Below are 22,014 nucleotides of genomic sequence, written 5' to 3'. Positions count from 1 at the left end.
GCAGTGTACTCAAACGTCCTGATCTCATGTTTCTATGGACTTTGTAGTCACTCAGGTGAAAATAACTGAGCTGCTTCCTTAAAACCAATGTGGGTGTACCTGCACCACGTAGACAGCAGCAGTTCAAGAAAGTGGGCCACTACAACCACCTTCTCAAGGGCATTTAGGGATGGGCAACAAATGCTGGCATAGCCAGCATATCCATTTAGGGATGGGCAACAAATGCTGGCAAAGCCAGCATATCCATTTCGCATGAAACTTTAAGCAAAATGTAGCTGCCCACTAGTGTCCAAGATGTTACACCATGAGGATCCGTGTTCTAACCAAGTTTCTGAATTGCATGTGGTCAAAAATCAAGAGGCAATTGAGAACATATTGCACTATAAGATATCAGAGGTTGTCCAAGGAACTACCAGATCTCACAATAGATTGAGTGTTGTGAATGAGATATTAGAGTTTGTGCATTGCCAACCCCTGGTCTACCACATTCTAATATAGTAACATCTTACGTTAATGTCATTTTTACTTCCATTTTCCAGCAGGAACACTGAATAGTTATGAGGCATGGATTGTACACCTTGTTTTCCTGGACTTAGTCCATGGTTAAAAGACCATGGTCAATTGTTGCATCTGTCTTTCCATTGTGGTGAGGAGAAACAAAATTCACAGGTCATAAATCAAACTAGCAACGGTAAAACTCAGTACTTCAAAGGTTGCACTTAGAAACTAGCCTGCAGATGAAACATTACACTGGATTTTATGCCACCCTGTAGCTGTTATTTCCAGCATCCATTAGTTTAACAGTTAACAACAACTGAATTCCTTAATTGCTCATTTACACAAACCAGTAACTACTTAAACTGGAGTGAAGTATTTGATGACTGAATATACCTCAAGTCTAACATAAATTTAGAATATATACAATTTTACCACACACTTTGTCCGCTATTTTCCCCTTCTTTCTAAAAATGTTTTTGGCCTGCAATACCAATGACGAGGCAGTATTCATTGCTTGGCCCAGTTACACACAAAGTATTAACAGCTAATCAAATTTGAATTCAAATGGAGCTCAAACCAGGTAATGTAGCAGATTATTTGGAAATAAACATGCTGGTAGTGCTGGAGCTCCATTTCTGAGTATACATACTGATCCAATTTGCGTTGTGAATTTTTGTTTGGTTTTTGCTTCTAGGAATTCAGGCCCCTTACTTTTCCAAAATCAATTCGTATTTGTTGTCCTACATTTATATTTACCCCCTTCCCCAATTGTACCCTCCCATGCCCCACATTAGCAGGGGTATAATACAATCTGTTTACTTCCAATTATGGTGAGTTCTGTCACAATCTCCCCAGAGGTAACACACAAGTCTGAGAGAGGCCTAAGGAAAGTTGGGACCATTGAACTTGCTGTCTCATCCGGTTGAGAATATAGGTTTGACTGAATACATTCAACTCTTTCCCTCCTAGTCCAATGGTGTACAATTTTTCCTGTGTGAGTGCATAGGAAATGTAAGAAACAGCATATACACTGTCAAAAAAAAACCCAAAGTTGTGCAGATCCAGGAAATCAGAAACAAGAACAGAAATTGCTGTAGTTCTGAAAAAGGGTCACTGGACCCAAAATGTTACCTCTGCTTTTTCTCCACAAATGGTGCCAGACTGCCTGAGTTCTTCCAGCAATTTCTGTTTCTGAGCGTAAGGTGCTTCATATGTCAGCTGACACTCTCATATTATTCGCTGATGTTACACAAGGAAACTTCTTTATGCTAAGTGATTCCCCTCTTCTGTGTCTTAAGTGAATACTGCAGGCCATCATCAATCCCCTTGATTTTGTTTCTTTATTTCTATTGTTGGGAGTTTAATCTACCTTAGAACAGGAAACATAATCTTCAGTAAGAGATTTTATTCATATTATGGGCCTGTGTTCTGTTTACACAGTTATTTCTCCCGCACATATCTTAATTGAATTAAAACACCCATAAATTATCGTGCACAGATACTATGTTTAAACTTGTTATTGATAGAAATGAACAAAGCTGACCATCTTCGGCATTTTCTTTTTCATTATTAATGTATGAAATTTATCCTCTGTGGAACAGTCATTCCCTTCTACCTTGCCAGATTTAGAATACTTAGAAGAAATACCTCTTGACTTCTGTATACTGTATGTCTACAGTTTATTCCAGTTGTCAGTTGGAAAACACTGAAGACGGATTTTGGTACATCTTGCGACAAAAAAGCAGAGTAAAGTTACTAGATCATTGGGCTACAATGACCACATGTCTAGTTCTGCTAACTTGTCTCATTTAAGTGGAATTTATGAGCAGAATAAATTCTTTTTGATGTACTAAGTGTTCTTAATGTTTTTAATATAGTATATTGCTAACAGTTGAAAAGATGTGAGAACATTTTCAACAGACTCCAGTCTAACTGCTCTGGGCAGAATATTGAGATGTTTGGTAATGTCAATTTCATTTATTTAGGCATATTTATTGGACTGATGCCAGCACAAACAGAATTGAAGTGGCAAAACTAGATGGAAGGTACAGGAAATGGTTGATTTCCTCTCAACTTGACCAGCCAGCTGCTATTTCTGTAAATCCTAAACTTGGGTAAGTAAATTGTTAAAACCATCAGTTCTTCAGTGAGATTGCGTATATAATTTAGATAAATATTCCTTGTGACATCAGTAATTTGTTTTTATTTAAAAAAGCTATTTCTTTCTGAACAAATATTGTCCATGGAAATGATGAATTTAATCTTTGCCCATTTGTTCTGTACAAACTTCGACATGACTTTTCTTTAAAATGGAAGGGGGCCTGAGAATCACCTCTGCAAATAAGCTATGGGATGGGGTATGGGTGGGCCGAATGGTTTGACACTGGAGAAAGGCTGTAATCAAAATAGAGGAAAGTGTTCCCGGGCTGAAGTTGTCAAATTCAACATTGAATTCTGAAAGCTGTAAAATGTCAAGATGGAAATGAACTACTGATACTCCAGCTTGTGTTGAGTTTTGCTGGAACACTGCAGTAGGCCTAGAAAGGAAACATTACCACGATTATTCTACAGAGAACAGTGGAAACCAAGGCCAAAGAGCTCACAAAGGTTCAGGGGACACCAGTTTCAACCAGCCTGAGGGTTGTGTATTGGAGAAGATTCAATTAGACTTCCAGGAAAGGTCTAGGCCTGAAACGTCAGCTTTCCTGCTCCTCTGCTGCTTGGCCTGCTGTGTTCATCCAGCTCTACACCTTGTTATCTCAGACTTCCAGGCACGTTGACTTCCAACTGGTGCCTGAGGACATGCACTTTACAACTCCCTGACATGGCAACATTAAAGGGTGTTGAGTGACCCTATTGGATGCTTTGAACCCTGCTCATGATCCTATTGGCCAAAGGCCACAGAATACTCAGGAAAGTCTGGGGCAGAGTGGATAAAAACACTCACCTGCAGGCCACCCTATTGGTGAAGACTCACTGCAAGACTCCGAGCGTAAGACCTAGTGGCAACCCAAGAAGACACAGGAGAAGATCCATCCTGATTTGCAAGACCCACCTTCGTGGAAGAGAGTGAATCCTATGGTAGAGAGGAAGAAGATTCCACTGACCCAGTCAAACACATGGATTATTGTGGGAATTTGGGAAATGCTGATGTGGTGCTCTTTATAAGGAATATTTTGTTAATAGATGATTATTTTGAACCAGTAGCCAAATTCTCTGTCCCTTTGTCTGACTCGCCAACAAGAGCACTTGGATAAAGTGTTTTTAATACATAAACTGATTGAACTGTCCAAAGCACAGACAACATTGACACTCCTAGGTAGCCTTTAAAGATAGCTGCTTGTATAAGCTCCAAAGTTGAACTCTACCAACCTTGATATCTCAGACATCCAGTGTGAGCCTGAATTAAGAGTGCAGCTGCCTCACATGATGGCCAGGATTCAAGTAAGTGAAAGAGGGTGAAGGTTGCCAACCAGTGATGTGGCCATAAACCAACTGCTTATCACATGAGGAGGACAAACAATGTAAGTTAGCACAGGGTCTTAGACCCACAGAAAAATAAATCTAGCACAGGCTAGTACAGGATCAGAGACCCACAGGAAAAAGAGGCAAGGAAACTGAATACAGAGTTACAGGGCCCACAAGGTATCGAGAAGCCAGCTATTGAGGTGTGGGATCCATGAGGGTACAGAGGAGCTACAGTAGGATCAGGGATCTATGGGGTAAGAGATTGTGAAAAGTGTCAGGGGTCCAGAGTCAAAAATCATAACGCAGCTAATCTAGGATCAGGGACCCATGAGAGAGAGTAGTAGTAGATTCAAAGGAACAATTAAGAGAAATGGCATAGTGCCCAGACTGGAAATATTAACAAAGTACTTAAAAAAAAAAAAGAAGTGGCCCGAGTGAGCAATATTGAGTCCAGGATCTCTGGGACTGAAATGCTGGGAGGTGGTGTGGAAAGCTGAAGGGAAGCACACTATAGCAAAGCTATAGCAATAGCCAGTTGCATGGAGTGGCTGAGAGATAGAGAATGAGAAATGTTGAAGCTAAGTAAGGAGCTGGAGGAAGTGAAGAAGGAACTGGAGAAAGTAAGAGCCAGAGCAGCAGAGCAGAGAAACCAGGTGAAGAGGTACACTTGGGACAGTTTCAGGCCCAGTGCATTAGAGTGTACCAGGAGGCATAGCGCGCCATCACAGATCAGAATGCAGCCCAAACAGCTGAGGACAAGTCGACTGAGAAATGCAAAAAGGCGCTCAGAATCCTGTACCTTGCTGAAGACTATTTGATATGCAAGTGCGAGATTGAAAAATTAAAGTTCCAACTTTCTTAGCAAAAGGGAATGATTTGCGACAATGGAATTACATGGGGATGGTGATTATGGGACATACTGGGAAAAAAATGGATGATACATCAGGAGCAGTGAAAATTGGGAACCTCCACCTCCCTTTCCGGAGGAAGTAGATCCATTCGTGCTCCCAGGATCTTATCCTGCCCTGACGAACCCACTGACCAAAACTCCATCAGGATAGGCAGATCCTGTTACTTATACAACTCGTTTACAGTGGTGCAATTGGCAGAGATAGCAAGAAAGATTCCTGTATTTGAGTCCGTAGCTGACCCCTGTAAGTTTTTCACTAGCATCCAGCAACAAGGGTTTCTCCATGAGCTCGATGATGTTGAGGAGGTAAAGTTAATGTTAATTAGCCTGAGCCCTGTGATCCATTCTGCCTTACCCAATCCTTAATGTGGGAGGAAGGGAGCTGCAGGCCATGAAAATGATAATCCTCGCTGCTGTAGGATACGATAGTGAGACTGGGTGGAGGGATTAAATAAGTATAGGCAGTGAAAGAGAGAGGACCCAACTGCATTTGCCAGGTGCCTGTGGACACACTTCACAGGAGTCTTTGGTAACCTCAATCAGACTGCGCTGACACTGTAAAACAGGGTAAATTGAACCTAAACTCTTGCCTTGTGCACCACTGAGGCAGTGAGGGAAGCCTGTGAAAATTTCGATCCCACAGAAAACACTCACACAGAACACTGGGTGATATTTGGGATGGCCCAAGCTTGGGAGAATGATTCATGGTCGAGAACACACTGAATCAGCTAAGGGAGAAATGCACTGGGTAAAAGCCCAAATGTCAGTCATATACAGAGGAAAGAAGGGGGAGTTATTATCACAGCCATCCACCTCTGTACAGCCACCCTGCAGTGAGTGATGGGAATCAGCGGCTGGAAGGTCCAAGGCAGCAGTCACCATCTCAAGGGAAATGCTACAATTTTGGGCGCACGGGTCACTTTGTAAGGGACTGCAGGGTACCCAGGCAGTTAGCACTGTCATAGGAGTCAGACTGAAGACTCTGGTCCATATTCTGAAATGATCACAGAGAGAAACAACAGTTAAGTTGGTGAGAGAGATTACGCAACCAAATTTAGTGGAGGAAATCTCACTGCCTAACTCCTTATATCCCCATTGGGATACACTCCCGAAAGTGTGACAGAGCCGTACCTCTCCTCAGTGGGTGTAAAGCATCAGGATGGGATAGCGGAGGATGGCCCTTGGTAGAGTTAGAAGACCACCCAGTGTTGACTTTTTATAGAATACAGTGGGGCCCAGAACAACACTTAACACATCCCAAGATTTTGATAACACATGATGCACTCGTAAGAAAATTCTGAGCAGATTCACTGGACACCTACAGGAGGGGGCAGAGACAGAACTTGTAGAATTTAAACTGGGAAACATAGTCTGCCGTCACTCAGCAGTGTTGATGAATCTGGATATGGGAGGCCGAGCATAGTTTCAGCTTGGATCTTATGAGGAATTTATCTTTTGTCTGAGCTCGATGAGGCCTCAGCAGAGATCACAACAAGCACATACACACAAAGAATTTGTACCGTGGGGAATTGTGGATTAGACCCACTGAAATAACTGAGGACACAACAGCACAGGCGGTTCTCACGGAGCACAAGAGCACGTTCACCAGTAACAAAAATGACTGCTCTTGCATAGAGGGTGAGGTAGTGATAGACAGACCAGACCAGAAGTCACAAAGACATTACATTTTCCTCAAGCAGGCAGACGTGAGGTGGTTATTAACAGTTTGTTAAAGCAAGGAGTCCTATGCCAGAAACGTCCACCAATAACTTGTCGAAATGGCCAGTAAAGAAACTGGACGGCTTTTGGTGGCACACCATTGATTACAGGGAAATAAATAAAACCACACCAATTTCAGCACTGACAGTAGGGACTAGCCCCAAAACCATGTTAGGGCAGGCCGCACAGGTAAAGGATATCACTGTGCCAGACATTAGTAATGGATTTTGGTCCGCCCATCCACTGGCACCACCAATATAAATTTGTCTTCATGTTTCAGTATCAGCAATACACATGAACCTGCTAGTACTGGATTTTCACAATTCTCTGTCAATATTTCATCAGGAAAAACTTCCCTCCTCAACAGACAGCATGTATGTCTGCAACAGTTTAACTGTCTTCCTGCCACTGTGGGAAACTACAGGATTCATCTTGTCAGACAGGAAACTGAGAGACTGCTGTGTGCTCTGTTTTACGGAAACGTGGCCCATTCCTGTTATACCTGACTGTGCCTTGCAAGCTGAGGGGTTCTCCATACATCACATGGACCACATGGTGTCCTCGGGTAAGGCAAAGGGAGGTGGGTTATGCTTCCTGATTAACATCTCCTGGTGCTGAGATGTGATGACCCCGGCAAGCCACTGCTCCCTGGGCCCAGAATACCTTACAGTAAAATGCTGTCCCTACTATATGCTGCACGAGTTCACCTCCCCCATCCTGAGAGCAGTCTACACACCGCCCAAGGCGGAAGTGAAGAGTGCCCTGGATGAAACTTAAACCACCACAAGCACTCTGGAGACAAAATTCCCTGAGGCTTTATTCATTGTAGCTGGCGACTTCATCCAAGCCAACCTCAAGAGGGCACTGCCAAAGTACCACCAACATATCTCCTGCCCCGCCAGAGGACTGAACATCCTGAACAACTGCTACACAACCACCAAAGATGCCTACTGCTCCATCCTTCATCCACGTTTCAGAAAATCAGATCACAACGTTGTGTTCCTCCACCCAGCTTACAAGCAGAAGCTGAAATGGGAGGAGCCTTCCCAGAAAGTAGTACAATACTGGCCTGAGGCAGCAGAAGAGTTTCTCTGGAGCTGCTTGGAATCGGTGGGCTGGACCATATTCAAGAACTCAGCGGACAACCTATACAAGTACGCCACCACCATCACAGACTGCATTAGCAAGTGTTTGGAGGACTGCATGCCAAAGAAATCAATCCAGGTGTTCCCCAAGTGGAAATCTTGGATGAACCAGGAAATCCATTGCCTACTAAAGTCCAAGCATGCCGCATTCAAGTCGGACAATGCAGACCTAAACAGGAAATCCAGATAAAACTTCTGCAAAGCCGGCAGAAACACCAAGGGACAGTACCGGACAAAGTTAGAGGCCCAAACCAACCAATAGGTCACCTGCTGTCTGTTGCAAGGCCTACACAACATAACAGAACACAAAATTAACCAGAATAAGATAGTGGACAAAAACACAGCTCTCCCTGTTGTGCTCAAAGCTGTCTATGCTCAGTTCTAGCAGAATGCCAGCAGCGCGGTGTCACCTGCCCTGACAGCCCCAGGCATACCTGTTCCCTCCGTTACCACTGCAGACATCAGGTTGGTCTTCCTGAGAGTCAACCTAAGGAAAATGATGGGCCCAGACAGAGTCCATGACCATGGACTTAGATCCTGTGCTGGTGAGGTATTCACTGACATCTTCAGCCTTTCTCTCCTACAAGCTAGTCCCCACCTGCTTCAAGACCACCATCATCCCAGTACTTAAAAAAAAACACATGCAACATGCCTTAATGACTACCGCCCAGCGGCTCTGACCTCCATAATCATGAAGTATTTGAGAGTCTGGTCATGGCCCACATCAGTATCCCAGCCCACCTCGATCCCCTGCAATTTGCCTACTGATGAAACAAGTCCACAGCGGACACCATTTCCCTAGCCCTACACTCATCCCTGGAACATTTGGACCACAAGGACACATACATCAGACTCCTGCTCATCGACTACAGTCTTCAACACCATTATTCCCTCCTGACTGATCTCAAAACTCCAAGACCTAGGTCTCGACTCTGCCCTCTGTAACTGGATCCTCATCTTCTTGACCCACAGACTGCAATCAGTGAATAGTAGACAATCAGTAGACAACAGCACCTCCTCCACGATAGCACTCAACACTGGTGCCCCCCAAGGATGCCTTTTCAGCCCCCTACTGTTGTCCTTGTACACCCACAACTGTGGAGCCAAATTCCAAATGAATGCCATCTACAAGTTTGCTGATGACACCGCTGTGGTAGGACGGATATGAAACAATGCTGAGTCAGAATACAGAAAGGCGATAGAGGCCTTGGTGACATGGTGTCTCAATGTCGGTAAAACAAAAGTACTGATCATTGATTACAGAAAGAAAGGAGGAAGACGCACTCCCATCTACATCAATGGAGCTGAGGTTGAGAGGGTGGAGAACGTCAAGTTTCTAGGAGTGACGCTAACCAGCAACTTGTCCTGGACTTCCCACGTGGATGCAATGGTTTAGAAGGCACAGCGATGCCTCTTCTTCCTCAGGCAGCTTAGGAAATTCAGCATGTCTATTAGGACCCTCACCAACTTTTAAGATGCACCACAGAAAGCATTCAATCCTGGTACATAACAGCCTGGTATGGCAACTGCTCTGCTCAGGACCATAAGAAACTACAGAAGATGGTGTGCACAGCCCAGACCATCACGGAAGCCAACTTCCCATCCATGGACTCCAATTACACTTCTCATTGCTGCGGAAAGGCTGCCATCATGATCGGTGAGGAAAGTTAATGGCATGCTGGCCTTCACAGTAAGACAATTTCAGTATCGGAGTAAGAATTTCTTGCTGCAGTTATACAGGGCCTTGGTGAGGCCACACCTTGAGTAATGTGGCAGTTTTAGTTTCCTAGTCTGAGGGAGGACATTCTTGCTATTGAGGGAGTCCAGCAAAGGTTCCCCAGACCGGGAATGGCAGGACTGACCTATGAAGAAAGACTGGATCGATTGGGCTTGTAATCGCTGGAATTTGGAAGAATGAGGGGGTATCTCAGAGAAACATATAAAATCCTGATGAATCTGGACAGGCTAGATGCTGGAAGAATGTTCCCGATGTTGGGGAAGTCCAGAACTAAGGGTTACAGTCTAAGAATAAGAGATAAGCCATTCAGGAAGAATTTATTCACTCAGAGTTGTGAACCTGTGGAATTCTCTCCCACAAGAAGCTGTTGGGGCCAGATCATTAGAAATATTTGAGAACGAGCTGGACATGGACCTTGCGGCTAAAGGGATCAAGGGGTTTGGGGAGAGGTGGGAATGGAATACTGAAATTGCATGATCAGCCATGATCATACGGATGGTGGTGCAGGCTCAAAGGGCTGAATGGCCTACTCCTGTACCTATTTTCTATGTTTCTACATTTCTATCAAAGACCCTCCCACCCTAGTAATGCTGTCCTACAATTTCTTACATCAGGCAGAAGATACAGAAGCTTGAACACACGCAGCAACAGGTTCAAGAACAGCTTCTTCCCTGCCATTATTAGACTGATGAATATATTCTCTAACATCAAATAATGTTGATCTTGCTTTGCGTACCTTCTGTGCAGTGTAACCTGTATACCTCGCTCTGTCTAAGCACCCTCTGATCTGTATGACCTTATTTGCTATTATCTGCCTGTACCACTTGCAAAACAAACTTTTCACTGTACTAAGGTGCATGTGACTCAAATAAATCAAATCAAATCAAATCAAAACCATTACCATCCACACCCCACCCAAATTTATTCTCCAAACTGCCCAAGGCCACGAAAACAGCATCTTTAAGGTTAGAGCCTGCCACTGAACTTCCCCAACTGGGAACAAAAGGGTAGATGGATAGGCTAAGCAGGGGACCCACAAAGGAGAACTATGGCAACGTCCTATTCCAAAACAAATAGATGCCATCGCTGTGGGCCAAACCAAGGTCAAAGATCTGGTACAGCTGGTACAGCTCAGGACAGTGACACTGAGTTAAAGCAAGTACAGGAGGAAAGAATCCCCACCTCATATAGCAACTGGGAGGACAAGTTAAGTACTAAGGATGGATTTATTCTGAAAGATGGACGGCATGTGGTACCAGTCTAGGACTGAAATCAAGTGATTTATAAACACCATGATGTCCAGGGTCATCAAGGCATAGAAACCATGACTGACAGAATTAAGGTACTGTGTAGGTGGCCAGAAATAGGAAAAGACTTAAACATTATGTCGACAATTATATCTTTGAACCTACACCCAGAACAAACCAGCCAAGTTTGCCAATAAAGTAGAGCTAAGGTTTACTTGGCCAATAACAGGGCCATGGACCATCCTTTAATTAGATTATGTTGGTCCCCAGCACCCTATAAAGAGGGATTTCTATGTATCCTGGTCATTGTGAACATTAGAAAATGGGTAGAGGCCCTCCCCATTTAAATGAACACCCCTAAAGTTGCAGCAGACATTGTAATTCAGTATGTTTTCATTAGATGGGTCTTCCCCTCAGTAAAGATTTGAATCAAGGGACCCAATTCACAGCACAGCTAATTCAGATGGTGATGAATATATTGAGTGTTGGCCAAAGGCTACATGTTGCCTACCATCCTTAATACAGGGGGATTGTAGAAAGGCTGAATGACAGCCTCGAAGAGATACTGCGAAAGGTCGTCCAGCAAAACATTTTGACCTGAAACATGGTTTGAACCTTTGTCGCTTGTTCGTAAGAAACTCACCTTTCAGTTCAACTGGATTCACCCCCCATATTCTAATGACTGGATGACCATAAAAGGTATCAAACCCTTAATAGGATTAGACTGGACAGAACCAGAGGTCGAAGCCCCCTGCCACAAGAAAACTGTGAAAATTCTACTAGAAAATATATAGGCTACATATAAAGCAGCAGCCATCAGGATGGCAAACATGAAAACAGCATATTTTGTGCACAAGCACTCTTTACACCTCGTCAGGCATACTTTGAAGGGAAGTTGAACCCAGTAGAATATGAGGTAAGGCAGTGCATGATGTTACAAATTATTCAGCCACGAACATTCTCATCTCCCAGATATTCATGTCTCCACTCCGTGAATAAGGCCAGCCCTTCTGTGCACAGAATTTTGCTAGATATAACAAGCAGTTCTGAAGCGAAAGGGAAGGTTAGAGATAGTCTGTCCAAGAAAGCTTGCTATGCAGCACTGTAACCCAGAGACACAGATGACCCACTTAGAAGGCAGTGATTGTTAACGATACAACTAAGATGTGTTGGAGCAGCAGTTGCTGGCAGCAAAAACTCTCCCACCTAGTCAGAAGGCCTGATCTCCTCTCACTCACGCACACGCACACACTCATATATGCATACTTCTCCATTGCACCCCAACTCTGGTGTTTTGCTAATCCATCCTGGTCTTTGAAGAACATTGTCATAAACCTCTGCTACCATTGTGGCCCAAAATCAGCCAATCGATCCTGGTCATGTAGAGCAGCATACGGTATTATAGATAGCTAGCATTATCGTTTTCATATTCTGGTCATTTTTCATGTTGTCATCTAAATCTTAAACATCCAGATCTCTGACGATGCCAATGCAATGACCTCCTTTCACCTCATTTTGAATGAACTAATATCAAGCCTGAAGTGAAGTCACACACACACTTGACTTACGAAATGGAAATTGGAGAAATTTGGGAGGAGTTTGGCCAAGATCAAACAGAGTTTGAGAAAAATCTCCACAGGTGGAGAAGGGTGGGAGGTATCTGAATTTGGTCGGATATTATCTAAGGATAATAACAGATTCCGCCTTGATCCCCTCTCCAGGATGAAGACATTAGTTTGTTGGTCAGTTCTGACCCCCAGATTTCCAGGATGTGATAATCAGAAATGCTAATGGGGCAAGAGTACACATATCAGCAAATATGAGGGTGGTGTTTTGTGGGTCTATCCCAACAAATCTGTGACGTTTGTTTGTAACAACCAGCAGGTTATATATAAGAAGACAAACGGGAACTCAGAATATTGCTACCTAAGCACATACGCCATGAGTGACTAGTGGAGTTGTTCCACAAACTGATATACAGAAATGTGATGTTTGGCTATTGGCCGAGAGAAAGGGCTAGAAATTGGGCAACAATGGCCTGGGAAGTGTTTTTAATATATAAACTGGTCAAAGTGTTCAAAGTATAAACAACAGTTTTTTAAATGAGTTTAATATTTGACTTGTTTCAGTTTGTCAAATAATTGAAACCTTTAAGTTTTCTTTCACCTTGGGATCCTGATCTATGACCATGTTAGTGCACTTTTGCTGTTGTTTAACTGAACTAAGCTGTAACTTAGGCTAGGACTTCGATGAGGTGCATCTTGATGACTCTTCACTGATGCTGCTAACATTGACATGTGCAACCTTGAAGATGGAAAGTGTATCTGACAATAGTATCTGCTTTCTGGATTACTAGTTCAACTTTGCTTTCAAAGTAATGCCTTTAATTATGGAACAAAACTAACTGTATCAAAATAGAAAATTCTTATTCTGCTAATAGAACTCTGCCAAAGGGGAGGAGGTATTAACACTGGACGGTTAATCCAGAGACCCGTATAATGTTCTGGGGACCAGGGTTCGAGTCCTGCTATGGCAGATGGTGGAATTTGAATTCAATAATTTAAAAATAATCTGGAATTAAAAGTCTAATGGTGACCATGAATCCATCGTCAATTCTCAGGAAAAACCCATCTGGTTCACTAGTGTCCTTTAGGGAAGGAAACTGCCTTCCTTATCTGGTCTGGCCTACATGTGACTCCAGAACGACAGCAACATGGTTGACTCTCAACTGCCTTCTGGGCAATTAGGGATGGGCAATAAATGCTGGGCTAGCCAGCAACGCCCTCATCCTGTAAATGAAAAAAAACTTAAATGTATTTTCATTTTTCAAAGGATACAGCAAATACATTAACATATGCTTTCTTTAATCATTATTTCAGGCTGTTCTACTGGACAGACTGGGGCAGAAATCCCAAGATAGAGTATGCCTGGATGGATGGACAGCACCGTCATGTGCTAGTTAACAGTGGCTTGGGTTGGCCAACTGGCCTTACTATAGATTATCTCAATGGTGACAGAGTTTACTGGAGTGACTCCAAGGAGAATCTCATACAGTCTATGAAGTTTGATGGTAGTGACAGAAAGCTGGTTATAAATGGAGGTGAGATTTTTGCAGAGTTCTTTGTTGTAGATAAAACATCACTTGTTGATAATAATGTTATAATTCCAAACCTCAGACAGCAACAAACTATGTGTGACTCAACTAGATTAGCTATTTTATGATATATAGCAGAAAATATCAAGATGCTTTTCCAGATTCAGTTGAGATTATCTCGGCATATTTTAGGATCTGGTATGCACTTGATACAGATCAGTATTCCTTTGAGAATTGCCATGCTATTTCTGCATATTTAAAGTAAAACCTTTTTGGTAAAGAATGTTATACTATAATTTGGACCCTTCTATAGTTGTAAGGAAAACCATAGGTAGACTGTTAAGCCTACTAACGTACCAGACCACAAAACTTAAAATGACAGGCTGGAACCAGTCTCAAATGTCCACCTTGCACAAAAACAGAAGTTACTGGAAAAGCTCAGCAGGTCTGACAGCATCTGTGAAGAAAAATCACAGTTTACCTTTCGGGCCCAGTGACCCTTCCTCAGAACTGATGGTAGCTCGAAAAATGTCAGTTTATATGCAGTAGGTAAGATGGGGGAGAGGGGGTAAGGAGTAAATGATAGTGGGGATAGAGCACAGTTGGACAGACAAAGGAATAGATAATGATCTGGCTAGGAGGGTGAATAGCTATTAATGGGGACTGATGGTCACTAACAATACATAGTATGTAATGGATGTGTGATAGCAAGGCCCGGTGTGTTTTTGGGGCAGGTGGGGGCAGCGAGGACATGGGAGAGCTCAGGCCATAAAATTATTGAACTCCATATTGAGTCCAGAGGATTGCAGGATCCCCAAGTGGAAAATGAGGTGTTGTTCTTCCAAACTTGTGCTGAGCTTCGCTGGAAAACTGCAGCAAGCCACAGACAGAGATGTTGGTCAGGGAACAGGGTGGTGTGGTAATGTGGCAGGCAACTGGAAGCTCAGGCTCTTTTTTGCAAACAGACATAGATGTTCTATGAAGCTATCACCCAGTCTATGCTTTGTTTCTCCAATGTCAACAAAACCACATTGTGAGCAGTGAATGCAGTAGACCAGATTGTGGGAAGTGTAGGTAAAGTGCTGTTTCACCTGGAAGGTAGGTTTGGGCCCTTGGATCCTGGGGAGCGAGGAGGTAAATGGGCAGGTGTTACACCTTCGGCGGTTACAGGGGAAGGTGCCGTGGGGCAGTGGTTGGGGTAAGGGGTGGGCAGGGGGGGGGGGGGGGGGTGGGGATGTGGGAGATATGTTGTTCAGAGTGAAAGAAGAGTGGACCAGGGTGTCCTGGAGGGAACGGTCTCTTAGGAAGGCAGTCAAGGGAGGGGAGGGGAATATGTGCCTGCTGGTGGCATCACCCCAGAGGTGGCAGAAATGGCGTCCAATGATCTTCTGGATGTGGATGCTGGTAGGATGGTAGGTGAGGATAAGGGGAACCCTATTGCTGTTGTAGGAGGGAAGAGAGGGGTTGAGGGCAGAACTGCAGGAGATAGGTTGGAGTCGGTTGAGAGTCCTGTCAACAATGGTGCTGGGGAATCCTCAGTTGAGGAAGAAGGTGGAAATTTCAGGGGATCCTTTGTCGAAGTTGGCCTCATCTGAACATACGTGATGGAGACAGAGGAACTGAGAGAATGGGATGGAGCCTTTACAGGAAGTGGGATGTGAGGATGTATAATCCAAGTAGCTGTGGGAGTCGGTGGGTTTATAGTGGATAATAGTGACTGGTCTATCCCCAGAAATGGAAACAGAGATGTCGAGGAAGGGAAGGGAGGCATTGGGGATAAACCAGGTGAAAGTGAGGGTAGGGTGGAAATTGAAAGAAAAATTGATGAACTTTTCCAATTCCGGATGAGAGAGGGAAGCAGTAACGATGATATCATCAATATTTTGGAGGAAAAGTTGTGGTTGGAGGCCAGAATAGCACTGGAACAAAGAATGTTTCGCATACCCCACGAAGAGACCGGTATAAGGCCCATGCGGGTACCCATGGCCACCCTTCTTGCCTGAAGAAAATGAGAAGAGTTAAAAGTGAAGTTGTTAAGGGCGAGGACAAACTTGGCCAAGCGAAGGAGTGTGCAGGTGGGTGGGGACGATTCAGGCCTTTGCTCCAGGAAGAAGCAGAGAGGCCTGAGTCCATCCCGGTGGGGGATGGACGTGTAAAGGGATTGCATATCCATGGTAAAGAGGAGGCCACTGGAGCCCACAAACTGAAAATTTTTAAATTAGCATAAAGTGCCAGAGAAATCACAGATGTACGTGGGCAGGGATTGGGCCAGGGGAGAGAAGACTGAGTCTAGGTAGGAAAAGATGAGTTCTGTGGGGCAGGAGCAGGCTGAAACAATGGGTCTGCCCAGACAGTCCTGGTTGTGGATTTTTGGAAGGAGGTGGAAGTGAGCTGTGCAGGGCTGGGGGAGCTATCGGATTAGAGGTATTGGAGCGGGGTACATTATCAAATGAAATGAGGTCAGCAACCATAGTTGATAAAATGGCCTGATGTGTCATGGTGGGGTCTGGTCAAGGGGAAGATAGGAGGAGGGATCTGAGAGCTAGCACTCAGCATCTGCCATGTAGAGGTCAGTACGCCAGTCTACAACAGCAGCACCCTTTTCGGCAGGCTTAATAACAAAGTCAGGGTTAGATCTAAGCGCACAGAGTGCAGTCAGTTCAGAGGGAAATAGGTTGGATTGGGTGAGGAGGCAGAGAAATTAAGGCAATCAATGTCAGGTAGACAGTTCTCAATGAATGGATCGAGTACAGGTAAAAGGCCAGAGAGAGGAGTCCAGGTGGGAGGAGAGTGTTGGAACTGAGCGAAGGGGTCTGTGGGATGGGGAGAGGACTCTTATCCTAAGAAATGGGCATGGAGGAAAAGACAGTGGAAGAAGAGTTCAAAATTCATTAAGGCGGGAACGCAGAGCGATAAAGCTGAGACCTTTGCTGAGTACAGAACGTTCATTATTGGAGAGCAGAAGGTTATGTGAAATGGGGAATACCCGACAAGAGGTGGAATTGGGAGAGGGGGTGGAGTCAGGGGGAAGGGGAGGGGAAGAAGTTTCCAGAGAGCCATGGGTATATCTGAGTTGTTGAATGTCTACCTTGTCTTTCTCTGCTTCTGCATAGAGGTTCAGGAAAGGAAGTCAGGTTCAAAAGAAAACTTCTGTAAATATCAGAAGAAGAACATAATCTTTTCAGAACAGATCACTCTGCTGCCCAACTGGAATTAAGCCAAGGGCAACTCTGCTTGGTGCTACATGACTGGAATATTACAGACCACAGTAAAATTGTAGCTTTTAGAATTTTGTATACTTCAAGGTCATTTTCTACAACAAATTCATTTGAATTCTGCAGGAAGTCTGGCAGGACAGTTCAAAATCATTATCATATCATTGACTAAAGGAGAGGTGAATTCAAATTATTTTATTGCGTTTTTGTTCTCCTTTCCTTTAAGCAGAGATTGTTGTTAATTTTATCCCATTCCTTTTTCCTTTTCGAAATACACAGTGTTATGTTCCCCCAAAAGTTTGTTTATGAAGTCAAATTCTTACATGACCCACAACAAATTCTCTTTAGGATTAAAATGATAATTTCTTCAAAGATTCAAATCCGGGGAATACATTTTTTTGCAACACAACACCCAAGTAATTATATAAGGAAGAAAGAGAAAAGGCAAAAAATTATAATTATAGGTAAATTAGGAAAAAGATACAGGCAATAATTCACATGAAATAGGGTTCAGTAAATCAGTGTCCAGTGAAGGTTCTTTCATTTGGCTGTTCTGGTAAAGTTCCTTTTCATAGGAGCGTAGATGTTGGTGGAAGCTATTGAAAGTGTAGCAATATGCTTTTTGTGGTCTGGGAAATAGCTCAATTTCCAGGAAAATAGGGGATTTCTTCTTGGAAATTAGATTTCAAGAGTGGTCAAACTGGAGGCTCAATTTATCTAAGTCTAGCGTTGAATGTTATCTGTTCTGATAAAAGCAGCCTGCAAAAAGAGTTCGGAGTTGTATGATCAAAACAGTTCAAAAGTTTCCGTCATGTGACAGGGTTCCTGGTTAGGGCAGCTCAAACTAATGCTGTAATTTCAATGCCTCTGGTCAAACTATTGTGTGACTAAGGAGATAACAATAGCACTGTCAGCATCACTTCAGGCGTGACATGATTTAATAACTTTTCCTCTGACATAAGTTCGGGTTCAGAGACTGATGGTCTGTATCCTCATTGTGGTTGCAGTGCCCCTGCAATTACAGCTGTGAAAATGCACAAGAATGATGCATTAGCTTTGTCCACCAGAAGTTTCTGCAATTTAAAGACCTTGGTAAACGTGCACTTTCTAGGGTTGATAACAGCTATTTCAAGTCTAGCAAGTCTCTTTTAGAAAACACTGAAAGTATTGATATTTTAAAAACCGATAATTTGTGTTCATATTTCGTGGGGATGATCATCTTAAAATACCTCTCGATATTTTAAATATAACATAGTCTGTCTCTACAAATGCTGCCAAACCTGCTCAGTTTCTATTCTAGATTTCCATCATCTGCAGTATTTTGCTTTTATAAAATAACGCTAAGCTGTTTTAAAGAGAGTTAAATTTATTGTTTTTCTGTTTATTTATAGTAACTGCCCACTAATAAGTAACTGTTGTACCTGATTCTTTGCTTACCCTACTGAGGCAGATAACTGGAACAGCTGGTAGCTCAATAAATTGTTTACTTTCTATTTGTGCTGGTACAGTGAAATATGGTGGACTAACCTAAGCATTGACTTGTAAATGTCGAATGATCCCACAGTTTTGATGAGGTCTTGCAAGCCTTGCTTGTACCCAGCAAACATTTCACAAAATGCTGACATTTAGGCCACCCAGCAGAAGGCCACAGTTTAAATGGCCACTCAATTTCCATCATGTGGCCCAAATTAAATTTAGTCCTTTATTGTACAATTAACTTTCTTGCCATCCTGCATTGGGACTCCAAATCAGTCCTGAATATATAATGATGGTCTCCTCTCTCCTCACAATAAAAGCCCGATGTGTTAATGGTAGCATCACCTGCAGAGAGAGAGGTAACTGCCTTTTACTACTAACAGTTTCAAATTGGATGGTAAAGACTTAAAAATCATAGAATCCCTACAATGTGGAAGTAGGCCATTTGGCCCATCGAGTCCACACCAATCCTCCAAAGAGCATTCCACACACAACTACCCCTCCCTATCCCCATAACCTTGCATTTCCCATGGCTAATCCACCTAACCTACACATCCCTGGACACTATGGACAATTTTAGCATTGCCAATCCACCTGACCTTTGTACAGTGGGAGGAAAGTGGAGCACCCAGAGGAAACCCACACAGACACAGGAGAATGTGCAAATTCTGCACCGACTGTCACCCAAGGGTGGAATCGAACCCAGGTCCCTGGTGCTGTGAGGCAGCAGCGCTAACAACTGAGTCACCGGGCTGCCCTAAAAATGGGCAAACAAGACAAAAATGCTCAGTTTTGGGATTTGATCTCAAATGATCTGAAGAATGGCTAATCCTATACTATAATGAATAATTTTTCCTATTTTTCATAACAGTCATCTTACACAGCAAGAACCTGGTGCCTGTAATGAGGAGCGGTTGAGGACTCTGTGTCTGTACATGTTGGAGTTTAGAAGGATGGCAGGTGTTCTCAATAAAACTTAAAGAATACTGAGAGGCCTGGATAGAGTGGCCATGGAGAAAATATTTCTATCATTAGGAGAGACGAGGACCAGAGGGTTCAGCGTCAGAGTGAAGGGATGACCATTTGGAACTAAAATGAGGAGGAACTTACTCAGCCAGAGGATGGTGAATCTTAGGAATTCACTGCCACACAAGGCAATGGGGGCCAGTCACTGGGTGTAGTTAAGACAGAGATAGATAGGGTTTTTGATTAGTAAGGGGATCAAAGGGAGAAAGCACGAGTATGAGGTTGAGAAACATAAGCCATGATCAAATGGTGATGCAGACTTGATGGGCCAAATGCCCTAATTCTGATTTATATCTTATGATCTGCATATAAGTAAATAAAAGGCCTAACACATGTTTTAGCTTCTCTGTACAAAGTTTAATGAGATGAGCTGAGATTTTTCAGCAATGTATCCAGCAGCAACCATCACTGAAAGACAAGTTTGAAAAAAATATGCTCATGAAGCCGTAAGGACTGGAACCCTGCCTCCCCCCAACTCCTTAACACTCACAATCCCTCCAACACTTGTGAACATGACAGGGTATAACAAGGTAAAGTGCAACATCCTTTCATTAACAGGAAAGTGGAAACTTTATTCTTTAACACTTTAACGTACAATTGAAGAAAAATTTGGATGACTTTTCAGTGTTACGTGTTCTTTTAAAAGAAGTTTTTCTAAATTAACACTTTGTCCTTGAATTATTTTATCAGACCTAGGCAATCCTTACAGCCTTGATGTTTTTGAAAATCACTTGTACTGGACATCGAAGGAGAATGGTGAAGTCTGGAAACAAGACAAATTTGGAAACAGTCATAAGATAAAAGTGATGACTGTAAACCCATGGCTAACACAAGTTCGAATATATCAGGAACATCGTTACAATCACTCAGGTAACAATCCGTGATCTGTGACTAGGTATTATCTAAAAGTACATGTATTTATATAGTTGTTTGGCATTATACAACTTGAATTTGCTGAAAAAGCATATTTTGTTGAAATTTTCCATCTTGTACTTTCCATCAGGGTAGTTTGCCAATGTGGGGGTGGCATAGTGTTTAGCACTGCTGCTTCACACATGTTTGGTGACTCATCAGATGCTGGTCCTGACTCTTAGTACATGCTAAAGTTTGTGTAATGCCAGTAATGAGCTGGTGGCTTACAATTGTCAGGTTAATCATTGTTTTTCATTAAAGGCTTGCAGGAGGCTTTGCCCTTCATTCTGAGGCTATAGTGGCTATCCAGGTGACAGTTTATGGGTACCTGAAAGCAGAAAATCAGAAAAGAAAGTCTGGGGTGAGGAAAGAGTGGAAAGTAAGAGGTCTACAGTGACACCATCTGCAACTTGCACTTCACATGAGATAGCAGGATGAGGGAGATGTGGATTTCCATACACGGCATTAGGCCTGAACACAATAACATTCAAAATGTTCTTAGTAATGCCAGATACATTACAGCCTCAGTCACAGCCAGCCTTCTGATACAGAGCACCACGACTTCCAAGGGGCTGTGGTCAATGCATACACACATGTCGTGTGTTCTTGGCTGTTATTATGGGTCACCTTGCTCTTAATTTATATACACCTATTTTATTTTGCACTTATTTTGTAAACTTTTTGGAATTTTTAAATATTCTTCCTTGTTTCAGTGCCTAATCCTTGCAAAGATGTCTGCAGTCATCTGTGTTTGCTAAGACCAGGAGGGTACACCTGTGCTTGTCCTCAAGGCAGTCAATTTCGAGATGGCAGCCTTATAGAGTGTGATGCAGGTATATGCATTTCATCAATCAGCTTATTTAAAACATTACAGCTGATAAAAACCATTGGACTGTACAAACCTCTTTTTCTTATGAATCAACCAAACCAACCTGATTGCTGATTTTATTTTGAGATATGGGATTGAAAATCAATTTGTGAATGCATATATGTAACATTTGACATAAATTAAACTGTTTGTTTAGGTGAGGTGATAAAAGATAGGATAACGTTATGGTAATGTAAAATGTTCTGCCTTTTCTTTCCGTTGTTTTCCTTTTGCCAACTTTTAACCTTTAGCTCCTAGTATTGGAAACCGTTCATTGTAATTAAAAATTTGCATATAACTTATATTGTTGAAAAGTGTGAATAAGTCAACTCATGAGACAACAAGGTGCAGGGCTGGATGAACACAGCAGGCCAAGCAGCATCATAGGAGCAGAAACGCTGACGTTTCGGGCCTAGACCCTTCATCAGAAATGGGGGAGGGGAAGGGGGTTCTGAAATAAATAGGGAGAGAGTGGGAGGCGGATAGAAGATGGATAGAGGAGAGGATAGGTGGAGAGGAAACAAACAGGTCGAAGAAGCGGGGATGGAGCCAGTAAAGGTGAGTGTAGGTGGGGAGTTAGGGAGGGGATAGGTCAGTCCAGGGAGGACGGACAGGTCAAGGGGGCGGGATGAGGTTAGTAGGTAGGAGATGGGGGTGCGGCTTGAGGTGGGAGGAGGGGATAGGTGGGAGGAAGAACA

General features: G+C 43.1%; 1 protein-coding gene across 1 annotated transcript in view; it reads left to right on the top strand.

Moving 5' to 3' along the window:
• lrp2a (low density lipoprotein receptor-related protein 2a) overlaps positions 1-22,014 on the top strand; it is a 286,554-nt gene that overhangs the window by 231,836 nt on the left and 32,704 nt on the right. Inside the window, exons 63-66 of the mRNA XM_048599223.1 lie at positions 2,484-2,612; positions 13,605-13,825; positions 20,227-20,406; positions 21,162-21,281. Coding sequence (XP_048455180.1) covers positions 2,484-2,612; positions 13,605-13,825; positions 20,227-20,406; positions 21,162-21,281 — 650 coding nt within the window. The remainder of the gene's footprint in view (positions 1-2,483; positions 2,613-13,604; positions 13,826-20,226; positions 20,407-21,161; positions 21,282-22,014) is intronic.

The sequence above is a fragment of the Rhincodon typus genome, chromosome 7 (assembly GCF_021869965.1).
Source record: "Rhincodon typus isolate 14 chromosome 7, sRhiTyp1.1, whole genome shotgun sequence".
Taxonomy (NCBI): domain Eukaryota; kingdom Metazoa; phylum Chordata; class Chondrichthyes; order Orectolobiformes; family Rhincodontidae; genus Rhincodon; species Rhincodon typus.
The sequence above is the reverse complement of the archived record's forward strand: the minus strand, read 5'-3'. Positions and strand labels throughout refer to the sequence as shown.